This window comes from Bos indicus, chromosome 18 (genome assembly GCF_029378745.1).
Source record: "Bos indicus isolate NIAB-ARS_2022 breed Sahiwal x Tharparkar chromosome 18, NIAB-ARS_B.indTharparkar_mat_pri_1.0, whole genome shotgun sequence".
NCBI lineage: Eukaryota > Metazoa > Chordata > Mammalia > Artiodactyla > Bovidae > Bos > Bos indicus.
In genome coordinates, this window is record NC_091777.1 from 63,110,508 (window position 1) to 63,138,327 (window position 27,820).

The 27,820-nt window shown below is 42.0% G+C and overlaps 1 protein-coding gene across 1 annotated transcript in view; it reads right to left on the reverse strand.

Annotated features, from left to right (window-relative positions):
- The window catches only part of NLRP2 (NLR family pyrin domain containing 2), a 28,455-nt gene extending 962 nt beyond the window's left edge, over window positions 1–27,493 (reverse strand). The window contains exons 1-11 of the mRNA XM_070770260.1: window positions 27,272–27,493; window positions 26,922–26,979; window positions 17,308–17,352; window positions 12,568–12,642; window positions 10,820–12,419; window positions 8,702–8,872; window positions 7,110–7,274; window positions 5,816–5,986; window positions 5,304–5,474; window positions 4,898–5,068; window positions 3,269–3,439 (exon numbers count right to left, since the gene is read on the reverse strand). Coding sequence (XP_070626361.1) covers window positions 3,269–3,439; window positions 4,898–5,068; window positions 5,304–5,474; window positions 5,816–5,986; window positions 7,110–7,274; window positions 8,702–8,872; window positions 10,820–12,419; window positions 12,568–12,642; window positions 17,308–17,352; window positions 26,922–26,979; window positions 27,272–27,493 — 3,020 coding nt within the window. The remainder of the gene's footprint in view (window positions 1–3,268; window positions 3,440–4,897; window positions 5,069–5,303; window positions 5,475–5,815; window positions 5,987–7,109; window positions 7,275–8,701; window positions 8,873–10,819; window positions 12,420–12,567; window positions 12,643–17,307; window positions 17,353–26,921; window positions 26,980–27,271) is intronic.
- Between the last annotated feature and the right edge of the window lie 327 nt (window positions 27,494–27,820).

Here is a 27,820-nt window from a genome sequence, read left to right on the forward strand (position 1 = left end):
CAAGTCAGTGGGATTAGCTTTTTATGCTCCTTGGCTACGAGCTTCTAGATAACTGCTACCCCATATGTGACCCGTGATAAGACCAGTCTCATTTCTTGGATTTGCCTTTTAGTAACCATATTCAGTCATGTGTATGTGGAAATGGGGAGTGGGGAAGCAGAGGGAATAATTAAATTAAAAATAAAAACAGGAGACCAAGGATATTGGCTGCTGCGTTTCTGATTGGCATTATAGTCCCAATTTTGCTGGCATATTAATCAAAATATGTTTTGATGTTTGAGTTTCACAATATGTCCATGCAACAAACCTTCAGTTATAAGATGAATAAGTTTTGGGGGTCTCATGTACAGCTTGATGACTATAGTTAATAATACTGTATTGTATATCTGATAGCTAAGTGAGTAGATCTTATGTGTTCACACCACACACACAAAGGTAACCGTGTGAGGCAATGGATGTGTTAATTACATTGATTGTGATGCTCATTCCACAATATATACATACACAAAAATATTACACTGCATACCTTAAATATATACAATTGTGTTAATTATATCTCAGTAAAGCTGACAGACCACCCCTGTCCCCAAACTCCATGTACCCCATTAACCTTAAGCTAGCTTGAGCAGAAACCTTGTCAGCAATCAATGTGCTGCTGCTGCTGCTGCTAAGTCACTTCAGTCATGTCCGACTCTATGCGACCCCATAGACAGCAGCCCACCAGGCTCCCCCATCCCTGGGATTCTCCAGGCAAGAACACTGGAGTGGGTTGCCATTTCCTTCTCCAATGCGTGAAAGTGAAAAGTGAAAGTGAAGTCGTTCAGTCGTGTCCGACTCTTAGCGACCCCAGGGACTGTAGCCCACCAGGCTCCTCCATCCATGGGATTTTCCAGGCAAGAGTACTGGACTGGGGTGCCATAGGCAAGCTAGCTTCAAAATATTTAAAACATGACCCTTCAAGGTCAGACATAGTTGGGTCTATTCATGATTGTCAGAGGTTGGTCATACTCTTTGGTAGAAAAACAAAAAAATATTAACCTTAAAAGCTTCTGCATATCAAAGGAAACTATTAGCAAGGTGAAAAGACAGCCTTCAGAATGGGAGAAAATAATAACAAATGAAGCAACCGACAAACAACTAATCTCAAAAATATACAAGCAACTCCTACAGCTCAACTCCAGAAAAATAAACAACCCAATCAAAAAATGGGCCAAAGAACTAAAGAGACATTTCTCCAAAGAAGACATACAGATGGCTAACAAACACATGAAAAGATGCTCAACATCACTCATTATCAGAGAAATGCAAATCAAAACCACTATGAGGTACCATTTCACACCAGTCAGAATGGCTGCGATCCAAAAGTCTACAAATAATAAATGCTGGAGAGGGTGTGGAGAAAAGGGAACCCTCTTACACTGTTGGTGGGAATGCAAACTAGTACAGCCACTATGGAGAACAGTCTGGAGATTCCTTAAAAAACTGGAAATAGAACTGCCTTATGATCCAGCAATCCCACTGCTGGGCATACACACTGAGGAAAGCAGAAGGGAAAGAGACACGTGTACCCCAATGTTCATCGCAGCACTGTTTATAATAGCCAGGACATGGAAGCAACCTAGTTGTCCATCAGCAGATGAATGGATAAGAAAGCTGTGGTACATATACACAATGGAGTATTACTCAGCCATTAAAAAGAATACATTTGAATCAGTTCTAATGAGGTGGATGAAACTGGAGCCTATTATACAGAGTGAAGTAAGCCAGAAGGAAAAACATAAATACAGTATACTAACGCATAAAAATGGAATTTAGAAAGATGGTAACAATAACCCGGTGTATGAGACAGCAAAAGAGACACTGATGTATAGAACAGTCTTATGGACTCTGTGGGAGAGGGAGAGGGTGGGAAGATTTGGGAGAATGACATTGAAACATGTAAAATATCATGTAAGAAATGAGTCGCCAGTCCAGGTTCGATGCACGATACTGGATGCTTGGGGCTAGTGCACTGGGACGACCCAGAGGGATGGTATGGGGAGGGAGGAGGGAGGAGGGTTTAGGATGGGGAACGCATGTATACCTGTGGCGGATTCATTTTTATATTTGGCAAAACTAATACAATTATGTAAAGTTTAAAAATAAAATTTAAAAAAAAAAAGAAAAAAAAAAGAAAAATGATTAAATCAATCAACTGCATACCTAAAAAAAAAAAAAAAAAAAAATAGTCCCATAGATGATCTGTGTGTGGTTGAAAGTGTTGAAGGAATCAGAAATGGGGTGTGAAGAACAGATCAGAAGATACAAATGTGTTACTCTAAGAACAAGGATGGTGCTAGGGAAGACGCTCGAGAGTCCCTTGGACAGCAAGGAGATCAAACAGTCAATACTAAAAGAAATCAACACTTGAGTATTCATTGTAAAGACTGATGCTGAAGCCAAAGATGCAATCTTTTGGCCACCTGATATGAAGAGTCAACTCACCGGAAAAGACCCTGATAGTGGGAAAGACTGAAGGCAAAGGAGAAGGGGGTAGCAGAGGATGAGATGGTTAGATAGCATCACTAACTCCATGGACGTGAATTTGAGCAAACTCTGGAGATGATGGAGGACAGAGGAGCCTTGTGTACTGCAGTCCATGGGGTTGCAGTCAGACATGACTTAGTGAATGAACAACAACAAAAGCCATTAATTGTCTAGGTTGCATTTGAGGATTTAAAAAAGCTCTCACACTCTTGGGAAGAGTTTTATGGTTCTTTGTTACCACAATAGCAAATCAACAATAGAGCAAGAACAATATAACAATGAACAAGTAGAAGACAACCAGTTGGTGATAGCTTCTACGATCACAGATTACTTTGATTAGACAGCAAACTCACGCCAAAGAACATGCTTCTAAGTCTGGCATTGACCCATTGGACCTCTGTAACTAATACAGTCCACAAACAAACTTTCCAAAAACACCATAGAAGAGCTGTGATTCCATTTCCCTAATGAGACAATCGCTGGCCGCCGTAACTCCCCCTCAGGTAGACAAACCCTAAGTCCAGCCTCTTGGTTTCCAGGTTGAGTTTTTGTCTCCTTCGACTCATCTTCTCTGTCAAAACAATGGAAGGAACCTATGGGAAAATTATCTCATAACCAGACATCAATAAATAAATGAAAGTTGAATGTGAGGATTAAATGCCTACAACAAATTCCTGTAGTTTGTGTTCCCCCAAAACCTAGGATTGTGGAGCAAACACTCAGGGGAGTAGGAGGATCATACCTGAGCATCTGGAGGGGACAACTTTGAAGTTTCAAGGCATCGCACAGCATATTTACTCCACTGGACCCCAGGGAATTTTGGCCCAGGTCCAGCGTGATCAGGTTCTGATTGCTTCTAAGGGCAGATGAGAGTTCTGCACAAGAGAAGGGAGTGATGGCACATCCCCACAACCTGTAGGTGAAACACGCACATTCACTGATTTACTCGACCAGTGCTCGTTGATACCACCCCATATGCTGGGCACACACTTGGGTGGTAGTGGTCTTTGTGGTCAGGGTTGATTTGGGGTCTTCTGTGGTTCACTATGAATTTGGGGATTAAATTTTGTGTGTGGGTATGAAAAATCACATCCTGGTCAAATTTTTCATTTTTATTTATTCTTTAAAGATTTGCCTATTTTTGGCTGACTGGGTTTTCGTTGATGCGTGTGGGCCTTCTCCAGTTGCAATGTGTGGAGGCTACTCTCTAGTTACGGTGTTTAGGCTTCTCACTGCAGTGGTTTCTCTTGTTGGGAAGCATGGGCTCTAGGGTATACAAACGTCAGCAGTTGCAGCTCACAAGCTCCAGAGCACAGGCTTTAGGAATTGTGGCACATGGGCTTAGTCGTCCTGTGGCATGTGGGATCTTTCTGGACCAGGGATCGAACCCGTGTCCCCTGTATTGGCAGGTGGATTCTTTACCACTGAGCCACCAGGAAAGCCCCATCCTGGTGGAATTTTTTAAATGCTCAATGAAAATTTCGGGGGAGGTCTGCTATATTGATAGTACCTTTTAGATACAGACTAAAGTTCAAAAAAAAAAAAAAATCAATAACCCCAGACATGCAGATGACACCACCCTTATGGCAGAAAGTGAAGAGGAACTCAAAAGGCTCTTGATGAAAGTGAAAGTGGAGTGTGAAAAAGTTGGCTTAAAGCTCAACATTCAGAAAACTAAGATCATGGCATCTGGTCCCATCACTTCATGGGAAATAGATGGGGAAACAGTGGAAACAGTGTCAGACTTTATTTTTTTGGGCTCCAAAATCACTGCGGATGGTGACTGCAGCCATGAAATTAAAAGATGCTTACTCCTTGGAAGGAAAGTTATGACCAACCTAGATAGCATATTCAAAAGCAGAGACATTACTTTGCCAACAAAGGTCCGTCTAGTCAAGCCTATGGTTTTTCCTGTGGTCATGTATGGATGTGAGAGTTGGACTGTGAAAAAGGCTGAGCGCTGAAGAACTGATGCTTTTGAACCGTGGTGTTGGAGAAGACTCTTGAGAGTCCCCTGGACTGCAAGGAGATCCAACCAGTCCATTCTGAAGGAGATCAGCCCTGGGATTTCTTTGGCAGGAATGATGCTAAAGCTGAAACTCCAGTACTTTGGCCACCTCATACCAAGAGTTGACTCATTGGAAAAGACTCTGATGCTGGGAGGGATTGGGGGCAGGAGGAGAAGGGGACGACAGAGGATGAGATGGCTGGATGGCATCACTGACTCGATGGACGTGAGCCTCGGTGAATTCCGGGAGTTGGTGGTGGACAGGGAGGCCTGGCGTGCTGCGATTCATGGGGTCGCAAAGAGTCGGACACGACTGAGCGACTGAACTGAACTGAACTGAAAGTTCACAAAACCGTAACTCACCATAGACATCTTAGTTTACACAGTGGTTTCTTCAAAGCCTCGCACAGAAACTTCAATCCAATAATTCCTATGTGATTCAGTCCCAGATCCAAGTGTGTGAGGCTTGAATTTTGCTGGAGGAGTGTCGAGAGATGAATGCAGCCATCGCTGGTTATGTTGCAACACCATAGCCTAGAAATCAGATCACATGAAGAAAAATTTTTCTTTTCTCCCACTGATGAGACACACCAAAACCATGACCATCTATCTCAAGCCATGGCTTTTTAGATGAGTTTGAAGACATTGGAGACAGTAACTAGAAACTGCCCTACTTGAATCCAGTATGTATGTATATACATACAACACACACACACACACACACACACACACACACACACACACACATACAGAGCCAGCACAGACTTACACCAGGGTTTGCAGTTGACATTCAGGGTAAGTCAGGCCCTCACACAGCAGTTTCACCCCACGATCTCCAAGAGCATTCTTGGCCAAACACAGGTGGGTCAGCCTCTGGTTGACAATCAAAGCCGAAGACAGATCTTTGCAGTAGGCTTCTGTAAGCTGACAGTTTTCCAACCTGCAAAAGCACCACACAGATAGCAAGATGGTGAAAACATTTCCAGGACCCAACTTTTCTTGGCTGTCTTCAATGACTAGAGTTCTCGGTCACACCCCTTTTTGTTAATTCTCTGCCCTCTGTCAATGGTGTGCTAGTGATAGTGGTCATAAAGGGACAGGAATGAGAGAAGGATGAGATACATAAGCCATTTGTCTGGGGCCAAAAATGGGAGCCAGGCATCTATATCAGTGGGGTGCTCATCCTGGTCACCCAGCAATTCCAGGTGTTACCTCTTCTCTTCTCTGTGTGACCCTACATCTACCACAAAGACGCTCAGTGGAAAGAGGGGAGAGACTTACGACAACCTCTGTAGGAAGCACGTTGGATATCTCAGGGTCATGTAGAGCAACTTGGCTCCCTCATCCAGGAACTCATTTGCTGTGAGGTTCAAGCATGTGAGGGACTGATTGGTTTTGAGGCAGCAGGAGAGATCAGCCCATTGCTGAGTGGTGGCAGAACAAGACACCAACCTGCAGGAGAAATGGCAACAAGTCATTCACGAGGACCAAACACTGGATACACGACTGTCTACAGTTTTGTCTCTCACTCTGTTATGTTAGGGCTTCCCAGGTGGCTCTAGTGGTAAAGAACCCACCTGCCAGTGCAGGAGACTAAGAGATGTGGGTTTGATCCCTGGGTTGGGAAGATCCCCTGGAGGTGGGCATGGCAACCCACTCCAGTATTCTTACCTGGAGAATCCCATGGACAGAATAGCCTGGTGGGATACGGTCCATGGGGTCATAAAGAGTTGGACCCAGCTGAAATGATCTAGCATGCCATTATGTTAACCCTGGATTAAATTATCTGGAGCAGAGGTTGTCCAAGTGTGATTCCTAGACCAGTTGCATCAGCACCACCTGGTAACTGTGTAGAAATGCAAATCGTCTAGAGACTCTAGATGCAGAGGCCAGTGATCTATGTTTTAAGGTATCCTGCAGTCACCTGGAAGATGTCTTTTAACAAATTCCTGGGCCATATACCCAGAATTTGATTCTGAAGATCTGGGTGAGACCCAAGAATTTGGATCTTTTTATCAAGTTCCCCAGGGATGGTGCTGCTGCTGGTGGTCTGGAGATGATACATCAAGAACTACTTATTTAGAAATCCAGCCAACCAAGCATATTGTGCAATTGTATTCTATCTGGAGATACGTATTCTATTCCTGGAGGTACACATTCTTCATCATGAGCAAATAAAACTTTATTGGAACACGATATGTAGTATCATGATAAAGAATATGCATTTCCAGGAGTAGAATACAGGTAACATGTTTTTCTTTCTTTGGGGGCGGGGTGGGTCACGCTGCCTGGCATGTGGGATCTTTGTTCCCTGACTAGGGATTGAACCTGCACCCCCTGCAAGGGAAGCATGGAGTCTTAAACACTGGACCTCCAGGGGAGTCCCCTCCAGCTCATTTTCTATTCTGGGGCATGTGCTTTAAGTGGTGGTGGTTGTTGTTTAGTCATTAAGTCATTCTATCCAGTCAGAATAAGGGATTCCTGCCTCCCTCCGATTTGCACAGCATTGCCGTGTAGGTTTGTGCTAGCTCTATTCACAGGCTGAGGGTTTTCAGTGATGGTGAGGCTGATATACCTGAGATACTGCAGATTACATTTGGGGTTCCTCAAGACCTCACACAATGGGGGAAGCATGTCATTCTGGTCGTTTCCTTGAAGGGTCAGATGTGTTAAAGTCTTGTGACCACCAAAAGCCATGCAAAAGTTCCGATAAGTGTCAGCTGGGGAAATGTTTTTGAGGCTAGGGAAAAGAACAGGTGTTAGCTTGAGTTTGTATACCTACACTGCATACACATAGAATAAAGAGCTGCCATGGGCTTAAGTGTTAGAATTAATTTTTTTCATATTTTTACCTTTATTGACATACTGTTCACAGATAAAACTGTGTATATTTAAAGCATATGACTCCATGTTTTGATATACAAGTACCTTGTGAAGTCACCCCTACTATCAAGCCACCACTGCACATAGATCCCCTTCCTTCTTTTCTTCTGTGGTGAGGACACTTATGATGAACTGTCTTAGCAAATTTCAAGTATTCAGAGCAGTAATGTTAGCAGTCATCACACTGGTGTCCATCAGGTCACCAGAACTTACCATCTTGCATAGCTGAAACTTTGTGCTGTTTAATGAACAGCTCATTACAATTAGAAGCTCGAGTTTCATTTTTTTTAAAGCAGGAAAGAATTTTAATTATTCAATTCTTCTCACAGAAGAAAAAGATCTGAACTGTTAGTAGCTGTCATGTCATAGATGGATAGATGGATAGACAGACAGATAGATGATAGATCTTATGAAAGTAGAAGCTCCAATTTCTTTGGTTGTTTCAAACTTTTTCCAAAGTGAAGTCAGTCATAAGCAGTCATTTTAGACAAAAGCTGTTCTCCTATGGCTTTTTGAGAAAGATAAGGCAGTATCTCTTTTTCTTGAAGTGTTACCAATGGATGCATTTCAACAATGCTATGTTCTTGATGACAAAATTATAATGGAGGAATCACAGTTCAGGTATTCAAAACTGGACTCAGGTGGCTACTGGGAATCTGGTCTCAGACACCTCTCTGCATCACTGAGAACTTGAACTTTCTTAAAAAGCCCAAGGACACCACCCTCCAACCCCACCCTTATGGTCTCTCCAATCTCCCCTTGTAACTATGTAAGCATTTCAAACCCCAAGCAATCCTTGCTCAAGGAGCACTCTTACTTCTTGCCAGTTCCAATTATAATTCTTGATAAACAACTCAGGTAACTGACTGTAACACTGCATTTTCTGCTTTATAAACCTCCTCAATTTTGTAGTCATGGGGAACACAGTTTAAACATTTCCTGAATCCGTGTCTCTTGGGCTGTGGTCCTAAATGACCCCAAATCAGCACCTTTTAATCTCAATCAAGTCTCCATTTCTGAAATGTTGGTTAACAGCCTGCTGAATACTTTGACTCCAAGGAATGCTCTTGGGCTTAGAATCAGGACTGCAGAGGCAATAAAACCCAAAGTGGGAAGAGCTCTTATTTCTCTGCGTGGAGAAAGAAAAGTACCAAAAGAGGACTAGCTACACAAACGGACCTCAGGTCCAGGAAAACTTTAACTAAAATGCTATCCTAGGGGGACAAAATGTGAGAAGCTTGGACATGCCCTGAAGTTTTAATGCAGGGACCAGCTGCTACTTACACCACTTTCTGGAGACTAGACGCAGCAGAGGCTATTTTTTCGCAAAGAATTCTCACTGAAGAGGTACTGAGGAAGCTCTGACTGATGTCCAGAAACAGCAGACTCCTGCTTGAGTCAAACACAGAACAAAGATCCATCCAGAGAGGGAGCATGTGTTGCTCATTCTGGGACCTATGGGAAAGAGATGAAGGAGGGACTTAACAAACACTGCTGGAGAGAAAAGTGGCATTTGTCTGTCTTCGTGAATGTGTTTCAGGTTGCTCTATGCATTATTGTTGTTTAGTTGCTCGGTTGTCTTCTACTCTTTGTGATTCTATGGACTGTAGCCTGCCTGGCTCCTCTGTCCATGGGATCTCCCAGGCAAGAATACTGGAGGGGGTTGGCATCCCCTTCTCCAGGGGATCTTCCTGACTCAGGGATCGAACCTGCATCTCCTGAACTGGCAGGTGGATTCTTTACTACTGAGCCACCTGGGAGGCCCTAATAAGAAATTATAACTGTAAAAGTTGGGTGATTTAATTATTTAGCACAAGTATCAGACAACCCAATACCTAAGACATATTACTGGAGAAAGAACTTGAACTTCTCACATGTCAACCTAATAGAGCCTTAAAATAAGTCAAAATTCTAACCATATCATTGATCAAAGATTGAGAGCAATATACATCATTGATAAACACTTAAGAGTAGGTGTACACATCAATGGAGGTTATTTGGATATTTGATGGTAAATCCATATACGTAATATTCAAGCTAATTTATAACCATATTTGCTGACCTAAGATGATGTCCATAAAATCTTGAGAAAATACAATCTTTAAGTGGTTGCATATTCATATACAAAGATTTCTCAAAGAATGGTTATTTTGTTCTGGTGACTGGTTTTTAGTGGAAGGATTTTAGCAGAGGAAAGATATAGGAGACCTGGGTTCAATCCCTGGGTCAGGAAGATCCCATGGAGTAGGAAATGGCAACCCACTTCAGTATTCTTGCCTGGGAAATCCCATGGACAGAGGAGCCTGGTGGGCTATAGTCCATGGGATCGCAAAAGAGTCAGACACAACTCAGTGACTAAACAAAGATTTAGATAAATTAGTATGCAAGCCTGTCAAAACATTTGAGTGAAAGAAGGGGAAAAATTAGAATATGAATATAAATGGATCCATAAGGTAGAGAAGTGCTGATGTCAAGTTACCATGGTCCTAACACTTCCTGGAAGTAAATCAAGCTTATGACTTCACCAAGTGGTGAAGGAAAGTGGGAGAATGTTAAGGGAATATATAAAACAGACACCTCCACCAGGGGGCTAATGAGGGCATTTTATTCTAGTTCAACATATATACATGAAGATTTCAGACACAGATTTCAGATAACAACGTAGGAGGGAGGAAGAGGTGAGTTGATAAGATGAATATCAGTATGTTGACAGGTATTACACACCACCGTGAGGTAGAGATTTTAGATTGTGACCACAGGACTTTATAAGCCAATAGACTTGAGCTCTAATCCCAGCCAAATACTCTTTTCTGAAGCCAATATCTTCATCTTAACATGGAAGGTGACCTGTTTCTAGTAGGTGCCAAGTTAGAGGTATTTGGAAGCTGCACATGATCTCAGTTGATGTTATTTGTGCCTAAATTGAAAATAACAAAGATTCATAACTGGCCATCTCATTATCTAAGTCTGTCAGGTGAAGTTCCTGGGAGGACAGTTTCCGTGATCATGGGTGAGGTGTGGTGTTCAGAAACTTGGATTCAACTCCTAACTCCATCTTTAATGCTTTTCTTGAAGTCATGCCCCAAATGGGACCACCATGTTATACATCTCCCCAAATCTACACAGCCAACCTGCAGACTGAAACAGGTGGAAACATTAAAAAAAAATGGTTTGGCTAAAGGAAAATGGAGGTGGGTCTTCAAAGAAGTTCTGGTTCCAAAGCTCCCATTTCTAATGCCATCATACCTCCTGCCTTGAATGTTAGGTTGGCAGGACACAAGGCCACAAGAGGCCACTTACTGACCTTAAGCAAGAGGGAGCAAGACACACTGGCTTTTTCTTAATGAACCATGGAATAAGCAAAAGATAGGAGAACTAGCCAGGTGAAAAATGAGTTCTGACCTTTCAACCTGAGTGCCTGATTCCAGTGCGGTATCATTATCCAGGAATATCCCCTCTTCTACCTGAAGTGAAAGTTTCTGCAAGTTTCCACAGTGCTTGAGGCAGAATGATGAGTGCACGACATCCGTTTCATTTTTCAAATGCAGGGACATCTCCTTAACATGGGCCATGGCATCTTTCACGAGCTGCTCCTCCTGAGACTCGTATAGACAGCTCAGAACCTCCTTCATGTCCATTACGGAAAAGGATTTCTTCCCATGGGGCATCAATGTGTATTTCAGTAGCTCCCGCTTGATCTCCGTTGATACCAGACAGCCGAAAGTCGTCTCCAGCTCCATGGCCCTTCTTTCGTTGCAGAGGCCAAACAGGAAGTACCCGACGTGAGTCAGGCTGGGGTTCTTCAGCCTTTCCTCCTTGGACAGCAGTTTCCCCACATTCCCAACGTGCCACTGGCGGCGGCCCAGCCCTTCCTCCTCTTGCTCTTCCAGCTCCAAGACATAGAACATGGCGGCCAGAAGCTGCTGGACGCTGAGATGGATGAAAGAGTAGCAGGCCTCACCGTCTTCACTCTTCTGGAGAATATTCCCGTCCAGGAAAGGACAGAGGACAGACGGGTCCACCCCAAGTCGCCTGAGGTCTTCCCCATCGAACACAGAGCTCCGCATCCACACGCCCTCAGCAGCCAAGAGGCACAGGGGCTTGAGCGGAGCCTGGAGGCCCCGCCTGGGGCCGCCGCCATGCGGCGGGGGGAAGCGGCTGCAGAGGAAGCGCAGGAACAGGGCCGTGGTGGTCCTGCAGGTGGCGGCGGGGTCCTCCCCCCTCTCCATCTGCTGTCTCAGGCAGGTGCAGACCATCCAGCACACGGAGGGCGCCGAGCCCAGCTGGAACAGAGCCTCGTTGTTCTTCATCAAGTCGAAAGCTCGCAGGGCCTGACTCTCCTCTTCAAAGTGTTTCAGGAAATACGCCTTCCGGTCCTCCTCCAAGAAGCCCTCGATCTCTATGAAGAGCGGCTGTTCTGTTAAGAGCCGCAGCTCCCTCAGGGCTCCCGGTCGGGTGGTGATGAGTAAGGTGGCCTTGGGTAGCATCTTTCTCTTCAGTAAACTCCCCAGGAGGACGGGCACCGGCTTCTGCTTCTTCCAGTCGCCACATATGTCGTGGATGAGCGCCCCCGAGGGGACCTTCAGCTCATCAAAACTGTCGAGGATGAACAGGACTTTCTGTGCCTGGGCCAGGATCGCTGGTATGTCCTCCTGCACATGTGGCCAGTTGGTAGATATCAGCTCTGCAAAGGTGCACGTCCCCATGTGGTTGAGCTCCTTGCAGCTGAGGTAGAAGGCGAAGTTGAAGGTCTCTGCCAGGTTGTCCTGTGTCCAGTCCAGCATCAATTTCTTTGCCAGTGTGGTTTTCCCAACGCCAGCAGGACCGTGCAGCACCACAGTGTGTGGAAATGGCCCGGCCGGCATTTTAGGATTACAGAATGGGATCAGGGTCTCATATCTTTGAGTGACAATACAAACATCTTCACTGAGTCTGGGCCAGAAGTTCTTCCAGTGTTGACAGAACTTCTTTTTCAATATATTTCTGTATTTATCTTGTTTACCTTCAGTGATAAGAGTCAGGGGATAGAAAGATATAGTTGGTTATTCATTAGGGAGATGATGCTTTGTTTTAAGTAGGAAAGAGAAAAAGAAATGAGGTTTATAAAGAACCACCCAACACCAAACTCACTCCAGGTAGAGAGGACAGACCTGGCTTTTCTCCTTCCAAATCTTCTTTCGTTTCTTGTAGGTTTGTGACATCTTCTTCCTGTACTTGGGCCAGCTCTGCAAAATACAAATTAAAGTGAGCTTGACACAAAACCGGTGTACTTCTTCTTCTTTCTCTTTCTTTTTTTTTTTTTTTACCAGAAATATGGTGTTAAAGTAGACTCCAAGGAGTCCAGAATCTAAGTTTTTTGTCCACAGTGTGTGCTGGGATGTGTAAAGTTGGGTTTATAGTGATGAAGATAGCAAGTGAGTCCCTAAACCAAGTTGCATGCCTCTACTCTGTGGAACCATAACAAGAAATGCTGCCTGTATCACAACTCAATGTGGTTTATTGAAATTATTTGTCTATCTTTTCCAAAGGATTAGAAGAAGTGCCCATAAAACAGGTAATGGATCTTCCCCATAATAGTCTCAAGTCATTTTAGGAGCTCAGTATTAAAGTACAGGCAACTTGTAAGTATGCACCCAAGATAAATGGGCATATGTCTATACAAAGACTTGCACCCTCTATACTAAGAGTGTGCATGGCAGCGTTATTCAAGACAGTCAATAAATAGATATGATTCAAACTTCCCTTCCCTGATAAATGAGCAACCTAAACATTTTATATCCACTCAATAGAATATTACTCAGCAACAAAAAGGAATGGATCAGTGACACATGTAACAACATGGATGAACCTCAAAAGCATTTTTTTTTGAAAGTTGCTCAGCTGTGTTTAACTCTTTGTGACCCCCATGGACTATACAGTCCATGGAATTCTCCAGGCCAGAGTACTGGAGTGGGTTGCCATGCCCTTGTCCCGGGGATCTTCCCAACCTAGGGATTGAACCCAGGTCTCCCGCATTGCAGGCAGATTATTTACCAACTGAGCCACAAGAGAAGCCCAAGAATACTGGAGTGGGTAGCCTATCCCTTCTTCAGCAGATCTTTCCAACCTAGGAATTGAACTGGGGTCTCCTGTGTTGCAGGTGGATTCTTTACCAACTGAGCTATCAGGAAAGCCCCCCAAACCTCAAAAATGTTATTGTAAGTAAAAAAGAAAACAGACACAAAAGACCACACATATTCAGAAATGGAGAATATAGAGAGACAAAAAAGTTAATGGCTGCCTGGACTTGGGGGATAGAGACCAGGGAACAGTTACATATGGACAAGAAGGATCTTTCTGGAGGTGATGGAAAGATTGTAAAATTGAATAGTGGTGATTTTTGTACAACTCAGTAAATTGACTAAAAGTTATTAACAGGTACATTTAAAATGAATGAAATTTATGATACATAAATTATACTTCAACAGAGCTGTTGAAGCAGACTTGAGAGTGAGACTAATGTTAAACTGGCCTCCACATTGGTTGAGGCAAATCAGCTACTTACAATAGGTCTCAATTTTCTAATCTGTGAGTTGATACTATCAAAGTTGTCTGAACAATTGGCAAAATCTTAAGAAAATTCTATACGACATACTCCTGATTTTCCATGAACTGAATTCTGGCTTTCCCAAATGTTTATTTCCCTCTTTATTCTTACATAATAGGAATAAGACAGGGAGGAAGGCATTCTCCATAAGACAACTGGGGACAATGAATCAGTTCAGTCCAGTCACTCAGTCGTGTCCGACTCTTTGCAACCCCATGGACTGCAGCATGCCAGGCTTCCCTGTTCATCACCAACTCCCAGAGCCTATTCAAACTCATGTCCATTGAGTCGGTGATGGGATCCAGCCATCTCATTCTGTTGTCCTCTTCTCCTGCCTTCAATCTGCCTTCCAGCATCAGGGTCTTTTCAAATGAGTCAGTTCTTCACACCAGGTGGCCAAAGGATGGAAGTTTCAGCTTCAGGATCAGTCCTTCCAATGAATATTCAGGACTGATTTCCTTTAGGATGGACTGGTTGGATCTCCTTGCAGTCCAAGGGGCTCTCAAGAATCTTCTCCAACACCACAGTTCAAAATCATCAATTCTTTGGTGCTCAGCTTTCTTTATAGTCCAACTCATACATGACTACTGGAAGAACCATATCTTTGAATAGATGGACTTTTGTTGGCAAAGTAATGTCTCCGCTTTTTAATATGCTGTCTAGGTTGACTATGAACATGTCTAGGGGACTATGAATATTGGTGAAATAAAGTTAGAGAGAGATGAGGTTCCCCCAAAGAGTGAGAGAGGACAGCCAGGAAGGGTCTACTTCATTTAGTTTACTCCAATATTGGATGTCCTAAGATCAACCTGGCTCTTTGTCTTCCTCTTCTCCTACATGCTGCTGTGTTTGTTCCTGGGTTTTCATATTTTGTTATCCCTGAAGAAAAGGGAGGGTGTTATGGTCTTGCCACTATGCCAGTATTGAAGCTTCTGTTTATAAGAGAGTGGAATTTCAAGATGTTTCAAGTTCAACAATTGGGTCTCAATGTCTAAGCCCAGATTACATGAAAAGGGTATTATTGAGGTTCTGGAGATAAAATTAAAGTGTCAGGCCATGATCTCAGTGCCATTCTGACAACTGAATTCCTGTGCAGCTAAGAAATGGGCACATACAGACAATGGCTCTTTCCGAGGGGCATCAAAAAGTCTTCAAGACAAATTCCCTAGTTTCTGACAAGGTATGTAAAGTTACATAGTCATAGGATGCAACCTTGGAACAGGGAGAAGTCATACAGGAGAAGAAATACTTCAAGTGCAACATGGATAATGAAGAGGTGAGGGAGTTCCCTGGTGGTCCAGTGGTTGGGATTCTGAGCTTTAGTGCTGAGGACCTGAATTCAATCCCTGGTCAGGAAGCTAGGACCTCAAAGGCAAAACAAAAGAAGAGGTGAATGTGTGGAACTTGTGAAAAGGTATCCAGGAGGCAACAGGATATGAGTATCTGAAGTTCAGGGAAATGCTGAAGATGTCACCTGGAGAGTCCTTGGCATATAAATAGCCAGTAAGACTCCATGTGAGCCTTCCAGGATAAGTATACATAGTGAAAAATGGCCAACCAACCGTTCATTTTGAAAATTAAACAGGAGAGCAGGGGCTCTGGGGAAAAAATGTTTGTACACAGGTGATGTCATGTTGCCAAGAGTTAAGTTTTCTTTAAGGATTTTTTTTTTTTTTGATGTGGACCACTTTTATGAAGTCTTTAATAATTTATTACAATATTGCTTCTGTGTTTTTTTTTTTTTTTTTTTTGCCATTAAGGTACGTGGGGCTCAAACCTGCATCTCCTGCCTTAAGGTGAAGTCTTAACCATTTAACCATCAGGGAAGTCCCCAAGAGAAAGATTTTTAGACAAGGAACTCTCTGATGCTAGTTTAGTTAGAACATTAAATTAAATATCAACTTTGAGGCTGGTACTATTCCTTAAAGCATTGCCAAATGTCAACTCCAACAGATCATTAGCTTATGTTTGAATTTAGATCATAACTGTAGGACATTTAACATATTTATGTATCAGTAGAAGCAGTTAGATTTTTGGTAGGGGAATTATGTATGAATGGCTGTCTTCACTTTTCAAACCAGCCCCCAGTCTACAATTTTCTTGAACCCAAGTTATTTTTAAAGATACTGGGGATGTCAAGAGAAGATAATGTTGAAAATCACAAATTCAAAAATCATTTTTGGCCGGGATTAGCAAACATTTTTTTTTAAATCCTCTCTGCAAAGGAGCAGTAATGAAGATTTTCTGTTTTATGCCCAATATAGTTTGTTGCAATTACTCATCTCTGCCCTTGTGGGGCAGAAGCAGTCATAGGTAATATAATATATAAGCAAATGACTATGCTGTGTACAAATAAGTTTATTTATATTAACATGTAGTTAAATTTGAATTTCACATGATTTTCATAGACCATAAAATATTTCTTTTTTAAAAAATATAATTTATTGGCTGTATTGGATCTTGGGGTTTCCCTTATAGCTCAGTTAGTAAAGAATCCACCTGCACTGCAGGAGACCCAGGTTCGATTCCTGGGTCAGAAAGATCCCCTGGAGAAGGGATTGGCTACCCACTCCAGTATTCTAGCCTGGAGAGTTCCATGGACTGTATAGTCCATGGGGTCCCAAAGAGTTGGACATGACTGAGTGACTTTCAACTGGGTCTTAGTTGTGACATGTGGGATCTAGTTCCCAGCCCAGGGATTGAACCCTAGCCCCCTGCATTGAGATCATGGAATCTTAGCTACTCAAAAACCAAGCAAGTCCCTGTAAAATATTCTTTTGATCTTCCCAGCCACTTAAAAATGCAAATACCATTCTTAGCTTGTGAAGAAGTGAAGTAAAGTCACTCAGTTGTGTCCGACTCCTTGCGACCCCATGGACTATAGCCTACAAGGCTCCTCTGTTCACAGAATTTTCCAGGCAAGAGTACTGGAGTGGGTTGCCATTTCCTTCTCCAGGGGATCTTCCCGACCCAGGGATTGAAGGATCTACAAAAGCTGATGCTTTGGAAGCCATGGTTTGCCAACCCTGGCTTTAGGAGACTAAAGTAAAATTCAGCCTATTCAGATTCCAAGAGGAAGTTCACTCTCTCTCATGTTTGCATGCATTTACTGATTTCTGGCATAAACATTGCCTCATTGTACCTTTCAGTGTCTTACTGTTGCCCACCTGGATGACAGGAGAGGTGAGGTCTTCTGTTTCTTTGCATTCCTACTGCTCAGCATGATGTATTTTCTAATTAAAACAATCCTGAATTCTAAAATCTCACTTTTAGATAAAGTGAGATTGTGAATGAGGTGACTTACCTAACGACGGAGGCTTATTTTCCTGAAGTGACTTCAAAGCTGTTTCTGAAAAAAAAAAAAAAAGGAAGAAATTAACATTTTTCAGAGCCCAGACCCTGGTAGTTGTACATCCCTCTGAGTTTACTCAAGTGATTTTAAAATTTGCACCCTCCAGATGGCTTTAGGCGCTAAAACCATCACCTGTCCATTGAAGAGGTAACAGTAGGCTAAAAACTGAAGCTGGGACTTCCCTGGTGGTTCAGTGGTTAAGAGTCCATGTTTCTAATGCAGGGGGTGAGGGTTTGATTCCTGGTAGGGGAACTAAGATCCTACATGCTATGTGGTGTGGCCAAAAAATAAAGATAAAATAAAATTTACAAAAAGCTAAAAACTGAATTTAAATTGGCAACTAAAGAAAATGCACTTTCTCCCCCACAAATTCGTCAAAAGATCATCTGAATGCTGAGCAACTTCCACAAAGCAACTTCTGAATGCTGACAGAGGACACCAGGTACCCAGAAAGGCAGCCCATTCTCTTTGAAAGGAGGTAGGACAAAATAGAAAAGTCAAAAAGAGACAAAAAGAGTTAGGGATGGAGACTCGTCCTGGGGAGGGAGTTGTGAAGGAGGAGAAGTTTACAAACAGCAGGAAACCCTCTCATCAGCGGGTCTGTGGGGAGTTTTGGAGTCTCCAACCTAATCAGAGGGCAACATAACCAGAAGAAGAAGAAGAAGAAGAAGAAAAAACCCCCACAGAATCTGTGCCTAACTGCAACTCCCAGTGGAGAAGTAGCCCAGACACTCTTGTCTGCCACCAGCGAGCACGGGCTGGACAGGGAGATGTGGGCTGCATGCTTAGGGTAAGGACCAGGCCTGAATGCCCTGAGGACAATCTGAGGGAGCTGATGCTTTTTAACTGTGGTATTGGAGAAGACTCTTGAGAGTCCCTTGGACTTCAAGGAGATCCAACCAGTCCTTCCTAGAGGAAATCAGTCCTGGGTGTTCATTGGAAGGACTGATGCTGAAGGTGAACTCCAGTACTTTGGCCACCTGATATGAAGAACTGACTCATTGGAAAAGACCCTGATGCTGGGAAAGAATGAAGGGAGGAGGAGAAGGGGACGAAAGAGGATGAGATGACTGGATGGCATCACTGACTCAGTGGACATGAGTTTGAGTCAACTCTGGGAGTTGGTGATGGACAGGGAGGCCTGGCATGCTGCAGTCCATGGGGTCGCAAAGAGTCGGACATGACTGAGTGACTGAACTGAACTGAATTGACTGAACCTCTACTCTAGATTTTTAATCTTTGCTTTTTGGTATTTGCTGTCAATTTTGTACCTTTAAGAATCTAATCTTCAATATCCATTTTCACTTAGGGGTGTGATTACTAGCTTGATTGCTCTCTCCTCTTTTGACTCTCCCTTTTCTCCCTCAGGTCACATCTATCTCCTCTCTCCCCCTTCTCTACTTAACTCTGAATCTCTCTGGGTGTTCCAGGCTGCAAAGAGCACATAGGGAATTGATTACTGGCTAGACTGCTCTCTCCCCTTTTGACTCCCCCTCTTCTTCTCCTGGTCACCTCTATCTCCCTCCTCCCTCTTCTTTTCTCCATGTAACTCTGTGAACCTCTCTGGGTCTCCCTCACTGTGGAGAATTTTTTCACCATTAACCTAGATGTTTTATCATCTGTGCTGTATGGATGGAGAAGTCTAGAGGCTACTGTAAGAATAAGACTGAAAACCAGAGGCTTAAATCCAAAATTTGAGAACACCACAGAACTCCTGATTCCAGGGAACGTTAATAGACAAGAGCTCATTAAAAAGCCTCCATACCTACACTGAAACAAAGCTCCGCCCAAGAGCCAAAAAGTTCCAGAACAAGACATACCAGACTAATTCTCAAGCAATGCAGGAACACAGCCCTGAGCACTTAAATACATGCTGCCTAAAGCCATGCTAAGCCCATAGACACCCCAAAACTCACTACTGAACACTTCATTGCACTCCAGAGAGAAGAGATCCAGCTCCAACCACCAGAACACAGATGCAAGCTCCTCTAACCAGGAAACCTTGACAAGCCACTAGTCCAACCCCACCGACAGGGAGCAAGCTCCACAATAAAGAGGAACCACAAACTTCCAGCCTAAAGAGAGGCCATCCCAAACACAGCAATCTAAACAAAATGAAAAGGCAGAAAAATATTCAGCAGGTAAAGGAACATGATAAATGCCCACCAAACCAAACAAAAGAGGAGGAGATAGGTAGTCTACCTGAAAAAGGATTCAGAATAATGATAGTAAAGATGATCCAAAATCTTGAAAACAAAATGGAGTTACAGATAAATAGATTAGAGACAAGGATTGAGAAGATGCAAGAAATGTTTACAAGGACCTAGAAGAAATAAAAAAGAGTCAATCAATAATGAATACTGCAAGAACTGAGATCAAAAACACTCTGGAGGGAACCAACAGTAGAATAACTGAGGCAGAAGATAGGATAAGTGAGGTGGAAGAGAGAATTGTGGAAATAAGTGAAGCAGAGAGGAAAAAATAAAAAAGAATTAAAAGAAATGAGGACAACCTCGGAGACCTCCTGGACAATGTTAAATGCCTCAACATTTGAATCATAGGAGTCCCAGAAGAAGAAGACAAAAAGAAAGGTCATGAGAAAATACTCGAGGAGATAATAGTTGATAACTTCCATAAAATGGGGAAGGAAATAGCCACCAAAGTCCAAGAAACCCAGAGAGTCCTAAACAGGGTAAACCCAAGGTGAAACACCACAAGACACATATTAATCAAATTAACAGAGATTAAACACTAAGAGCAAATATTAAAAGCAGCAAGGGAAAAGCAACAAATAACACATAAGGGGATCCCCATAAGGATAACAGCTTATCTTTCAATAGAAACTCTTCAGGCCAGAAGAAAATGGCAGGACATACTTAAAGTGATGAAAGAGAAAAACCTACAGTCCAGATTACTATACCCAGCAAGGATCTCATTCAAATATGAAGGAGAAATCAAAAGCTTTACAGACAAGCAAAAGCTGAGAGAATTCAGCACCACCAAAACAGGTCTTCAACAAATGCTAAAGGATCTTCTCTAGACAGGAAACACAGAAAAGGTGTATAAACTTGAATTCAAAAGAACAAAGTAAATGGCAATGGGATCATAATTATCAATAATTACCTTACATGTAAATGGGGGTTGAATGCCCCAACCAAAAGACAAAGACTGGTTGAATGGATACAAAAACAAGACCCCTATATATGCTGTCTACAAGGGACCCACCTCAAACAAAGGGATACATAAAGACTTAAAGTGAAGGGCTGGAAAAAGATATTTCATGCAAATGGAGACCAAAAGAAAGCAGGAGTAGCAATACTAATATCAGATAAAATAGACTTTGCAATAAAGGCTGTGAAAACAGACAAAGAAGGACACCACATATTGATCAAAGAATCAATCCAAGAAGAAGATATAAAAATTATAAACACATATGCACCCAACATAGAGGCACCAAAATATGTAAGGCAAATGTTGACAAGTGTGAAAGGGGAAATTAAAAGTAACATAATGAAAGTGGGAGCCTTTAATACCCCACTCACACCTATGGATAGATCTACCAAACAGAAAATTAGCAAGGAAAAGCAAACTTTAAATGATACAATGGACCAGTTAGACCTAATTGATATCTATAGGACATTTCACCCCAAAACAATGAATTTCACTTTTTCTCAAGTGCACACGGAACACCTGGGCCATAAATCTAGCCTTGGTAAATTTTATTTTATTTTATTTATTTTTTATTTTTTTATTATTTTTTAAATTTTATTTTATTTTTAAACTTTACATAATTGTATTAGTTTTGCCAAATATCAAAATGAATCCGCCACAGGTATACATGTGCTCCCCATCCTGAACCCTCCTCCCTCCTCCCTCCCCATACCACCCCTCTGGGTCGTCCCAGTGCACTAGCCCCAAGCATCCAGTATCGTGCATTGAACATGGACTGGCATCTCGTTTCATACATGATATTTTACATGTTTCAGTGCCATTCTCCCAAATCTTCCCACCCTCTCCCTCTCCCACAGAGTCCATAAGACTGTTCCATACATCAGTGTCTCTTTTGCTGTCTCGTACACAGGGTTATTGTTATCATCTTTCTAAATTCCATATATATGCGTTAGGATACTGTATTGGTGCTTTTTCTTCTGGCTTACTTCACTCTGTATAATAGGCTCCAGTTTCATCTACCTCATTAGAACTGATTCAAATGAATTCTTTTTAATGGCTGAGTAATACTCCATTGTGTATATGTACCACAGCTTTCTTATCCATTCATCTGCTGATGGACATCTAGGTTGCTTCCATGTCCTGGCTATTATAAACAGTGCTGCGATGAACATTGGGGTACACGTGTCTCTTTCCCTTCTGGTTTCCTCAGTGTGTATGCCCAGCAGTGGGATTGCTGGATCATAAGGCAGTTCTATTTCCAGTTTTTAAAGGAATTTCCACACTGTTCTCCATAGTGGCTGAACTAGTTTGCATTCCCACCAACAGTGTAAGAGGGTTCCCTTTTCTCCACACCCTCTCCAACATTTATTATTTGTAGACTTTTGGATCGCAGCCATTCTGACTGGTGTGAAATGGTACCTCATAGTGGTTTTGATTTGCATTTCTCTGATAATGAGTGATGTTGAGCATCTTTTCATGTGTTTGTTAGCCATCTGTATGTCTTCTTTGGAGAAATGTCTATTTAGTTCTTTGGCCCATTTTTTGATTGGGTCATTTATTTTTCTGGAGTTGAGCTGTAGGAGTTGCTTGTATATTTAACTGAAATCATTTCAAGCATCTTTTCTGATCACAGTGTGGTAAGATTAGATGTAACTACAGGAAAAAAACTATTAAAAATGCAAACATATGAAGGCTAAACAACACACTGCTGAATAACCAACAAATCACAGAAGAAATAAAAAATGAAATCAAAATATGCATAGAAACAAATGAAAATGAAAACACAACAACCCCAAACCTATGGGTTTTAGTAAAAGCAGTGCTAAGGGGATGGTTCATAGCAATACAAGCTTACCTCAAGAAACAAGAGAAAAATAAAATAAATAACCTAACTTTACACCCACAGCAACTAGAAAAAGAAGAAATGAAGAGCCCCAGGGTTAGTAGAAGGAAATAAATCATAAAAATCAGAGCAGAAATAAATGAAAAAGAAACAAAGGAGACTATAGCAAAACCCAACAAAACTAAAAGCTGGTTCTTTGAGAATATAAATAAAATAGACAAACCATTAGCCAGACTCATCAAGGAAAAAAAGGAGAAGAATCAAATAAACAAAGTTAGAAATGGAAATGAATAAATCACAACAGACAACACAGAAATACAAAGGATCATAAGAGACTACTATCAGCAACTATATGACAATAAAATGAACAACTTGGAAGAAATGGACTAATTCTTAGAAAAGTATAACCTTCCAAAACTGAACTAGGAAGAAATAGAAAATCTTAACAGACCCATCACAAGCACAGAAATTGAAACTGTAATAAAAATCTTTCAACAAACAAAAGCCCAGGACCAGATGGCTTCACAGCTGAATTCTACAAAAAATTTAGAGAAGAGCTAACACCTTTCCTACTCAAACTCTTCCAGAAAATTGTAGAGGAAGGTAAACTACCAAACTCATTCTATGAGGCCACCATCACCCTAATACCAAAACCAGACAAAAATGCCACCAAAAAAGAAAACTACAGGTCATTATTACTGATGAGCATAGATGCAAAAATCCTCAACAAAATCCTAGCAAACAGAATCCAAGAAGATATTAAAAAGATCATACATCATGACCAAGTGGGCTTTATCCCAGGGATGCAAGGATTCTTCAATATTTGCAAATCAATCAGTGTAATACACCACATTAACAAATTGAAAGATAAAAACGTATGACTATCTCGATAGCTGCAGAGAAAGCCTTTGACAAAGTTCAGCATCCATTTATGACGAAAACCCTCCAGAAAGCAGGCACAGAAGGAACATACCTCAACATAATAAAAGCCATATATGATAAACCTACAGCAAACATTATCCTCAATGGTGAAAACTGAAAGCATTTCCCCTAAAGTCAGGAATAAGACAAGGGTCCTCACTCTCACCACCTCTATTCAACATAGTTTTGGAAATTTTAGCCCCAGCAATCAGAGAAGAAAAAGAAAAAAAGGAATCCAGATTGGAAAAGAAGAAGTAAAACTCTCACTGTTTGCAGACATGATCCTCTACACAGAAAACCCTAAAGACACCAGCAGAAAATTACTAGAGGTAATCAATGAATATAGTAAATTTGCAGGATATAAAATTAACATACAGAAACCCCTTGCATTCCTATACGCTAACAATGAGAAAACAGAAGAAAAATTAAGGAAACAATTCCATTCACCTTTGAGATGAAAAGAATAACATACTTAGGAACAAATCTACCTAAAAAACTAAAGACCTATATATAGAAAAGTATAAAACATTGATGAAAGAAATCAATGACACAAATAGATGGAGAAATATACTATGTTCATGGATTGGAAGAATCAGTATAGTGAAAATAAGTATACTACCCAAAGCAATCTATAGATTCAATGCAATCCCTATCAAGCTACCAATGGTATTTTTCAGAGAACTAGAACAAATATTTTCACAATTTGTATGGAAACACTGCTGCTGCTAAGTCGCTTCAGTCGTGTCCGACTCTGTGCGACCCCATAGACGGCAGCCCACCAAGCTTCCCCGTCCCTGGGATTCTCCAGGCAAGAACAGAGTGGGTTGCCATTTCCTTCTCCAGTGCATGAAAGTGAAAAGTGAAAGTGAAGTCGCTCAGTCATGTCCGACTCTTAGCAACCTCATGGACTGCAGCCTACCAGGCTCCTCCATCCATGGGATTTTCCAGACAAGAGTACTGGAGTGGAGTGCCATCACCTTCTCCGGTATGGAAATACAAAAAACCTCAAATAGCCAAAGCAATCTTGAGAAAGAAGAATGGAACTGGAGGAATCAACCTGCCTGACTTCAGACTATAGTACAAAGCTACAGTCATTAAGGCAGTATGGTCCTGGCACAAAGACAGAAATATAGATCAATGGAACAAAATAGAAAGCCCAGAGATAAATCCACATACCTATGCACACCTTATCTTTGACAAAGGAGGCAAGAATATACAATGGAGAAAAGACAATCACTTTAACAAGTGGTGCTGGGAAAACTGGTCAACCACCTGTAAAAGAATGAAACTAGAACACTTTCTAACACCATACACAAAAATAAACTCAAAATTGATTAAAGATCTAAATGTAAGACAAGAAACTATAAAGCTCCTAGAGGAAAACATAGGCAAAACACTCTCTGACATAAATCACAGCAGGATCCTCTATGACCCACCTCCCAGAGTAATGGAAATAAAAGCAAAGATAAACAAATGGGACCTAATTAAACCTAAAAGCTTTTGCACAACGAAGGAAACCATAAGCAAGGTGAAAAGACAGCATTCAGAATGGGAGAAAAGAATAGCAAACAAAGCAACTGACAAAGAATTAATCTCAAAAATATACAAGCAGCTCCTGCAGCTCAATTCCAGAAAAATAAATGACCCAATCAAAAAATGGGCCAAAGATGTAAACAGACATTTCTCCAAAGAAGACATATAGATGGCTAACAAACACATGAAAAGATGCTCAACATTACTCATTATCAGAGAAATTGCAAGTCAAAACCACAATGAGGTTCCATCTCATGCCGGTCAGAAAGGCTGCTGTCAAAAGTCTACAAACAATAAATGCTGGAGAGGGTGCGGACAAAGGGAACCAGCCCTCTTACATCGTTGGTGGGAATGCAAACTAGTTCAGCCACTACGGAGAACAGTGTGGAGATTCCTTAAAAAACTGCAACTAGAACTGCCATATGACCCAGCAATCCCACTGCTGGGCATACACACCAAGGAAACCAGAATTGAAAGAGACATGTGTACCCCAATGTTCATCGCAGCACTGTTTACAATAGCCAGGACATGGAAGCAACCTGGATGTCCATCGGCAGATGAATGGATAAGAAAGCTGTGGTACACATACACAATGGAATATTACTCAACTATTAAAAAGAACACCTGTGAATCAATTCTAATGAGGTGGATGAAACTGGAGCCTATTATACAGAGTGAAGTAAGTCAGAAAGTGAAGCACCAATACAGTATATTAACACATATATATGGGGTTTAGAAAGATAGTAATGATGACCCTACATGTGAGACAGCAAAAGAGACACAGATATAAAGAACAGACTTTTGGACTCTGTGGGAGAAGGCCAGGGTGGGATGATTTGAGAGAATAGCATTGAAACATGTATATTACTGTATGTGAAATAGATCACCAGTCCAAGTTCGATGCATGAAACAGAGCACTCAAAGCTGGTGCACTGGGACAGGCCTGAGGGGAGAGGGGTTCAGGATGGGGGACACATGTACACCCATGGCTGATTCATGTCAATGTATGACAAAAACCACCACAATATTGTAAAGTAATTAGCTTCCAATTAAAATAAACAAATTAATTTTAAAAATGATAGGATAAGAAGAAGAGATATGTTAAATGCTCTTGCTGAGGGTGGGGAGAGAGAGAATGTTTATAGTCATATTATATGGGGGAGGGAAACATAGTGGGACTTGACGACAAAATAGAGGGTTTATAACCCTAACCTTCACATTTTTCTCCTATATTTTTTACACAGAGGCAACTGTTTTATGAGTAATTGGAGTAAGAAATGGCAACCCAGTCCATGGAAAATCCCATGGACAGAGGAGCCTGGTAGACTACAGTCCATAGGGTCACAAAGAGTTGGACACAACCGAGAGACTGAGCCTGCATGCACATAGTATTTTTACTTTTTTCTTTGAGTTCTTTGAATTTCACTTCTCTTCATGTTTTTATGTGTATTAAAAAGTAAAATAAAATAACACTGTGTGCATTTTTAAATATACATAATATTATGAATGTTTTATGGAGAGGGAAATGGCAACCCACTCCAGTATTCTTGCCTGGAAAATCCTGTGGACAGAGGAAACTGGTGGGCTGCTGTCCGTGGGGTCACACAGAGTCGGACACGACTGAAGCAACTTAGCATGCATGCATGCATTGGAGAAGGAAATGGCAACCCACTCCAGTATTCTTTCCTGAAGAATCCCAGGGACAAAGGAGCCTGGTGGGCTGCCGTCTATGGGGTTGCACAGAGTCGCACATGACTGAAGTGACTTCGAAGCAGCAGCAGCATGAGTGTTTTAAACAGAGGGTTGATAAGATCTTGGAGGACATATGAAAGAGTGAAAAAATGAATCTACTCCCGAAACAGTCTTGAACAGGAGAAGAGTTGTTTAATGAAGTGGCCAGGGTAGGTATACAATATTTGGAGTAAAAACAGCTAGAATACAGGAATCTTGGAAGACACCACCAGACTTGACCAAGGTCTAACACTTGTGTTCAGGTCAGCTAGCCTCTCCATGGAGCAATATCATTTCTGTGTTTCTAAAACCACAGAGACTATTACTCCTCCCTCCCAGGATGCAGTGTGGGCTTGTTTCTGCTTACCCTGGAGTTCATCCTTTGCTCTCTCAGACAGATCCATTCGGTTCATCTCATCAGAGACCTGGATGCATAATGGAGGAAGGAGAGGGTGGGACGAATTGAGACAGTAGCGTGGAAATATATATACTACTACATATGTAAGGTGGATAGCCAGTGGGAATTTGCTATGTGATGCAGGCAGCTCAACGTGGTGCTCTGTGATAACCTAGAGGGGTGGGATGGAGTGGGAGGTGGGAGGGAGGCTCAAGAGGAAGGGGACATATGTATACCTATGGCTGATTTATGTTGATGTATGGCAGAAACCATCACAGTAGGTCAAGTAATCACCCTCTAATTAAAAAAATAAAAAAGACCTGGATGGTCACCATCTCTACCCAGTAGCTGGGGCAGTGGGCAGTGAGGAGGTATGCCAGCTGCTTCCTGCTGGCCTCCTCCACCTCTGTCTGCAGGAGGTGCTGTAACTCCTCTTTCAGGGAATGGTCCCTCAGAAGAGATTTGAATTTGCTCAGCTTATCCTGGCCGAGCTCCTCTAATAGAGGCTGCAGATGGAAACCCAGCTCGGCAGAAGATGCCATCTTGACCAACAAATGAGAGCTCAAATTTTGGCATTAACCACGTTTTAAGGGGAGGAAGGGAAAGGCACAGGGGATTGGTACTCCCCTCTCAAATGCTGGTTGCTTCTGTGTCAGGAAATAGGCTGTTTATTCTCCCTGCCTAACCTGCTGCGTTAAGAACAAACTCCCCAGTAGAGGTAAAACCCACATAGAACTCTTTCTTGGATTTAGAGCTTAGGACCCCTCTGAGAACAGGCGGTAGCTGAGGTAGGAAGGAAGTCCACACTGCTGGATCTCCTGTATGCAGTGGCTCATCTGGTATTTTTCAGTAAATTGATGTACAAATAA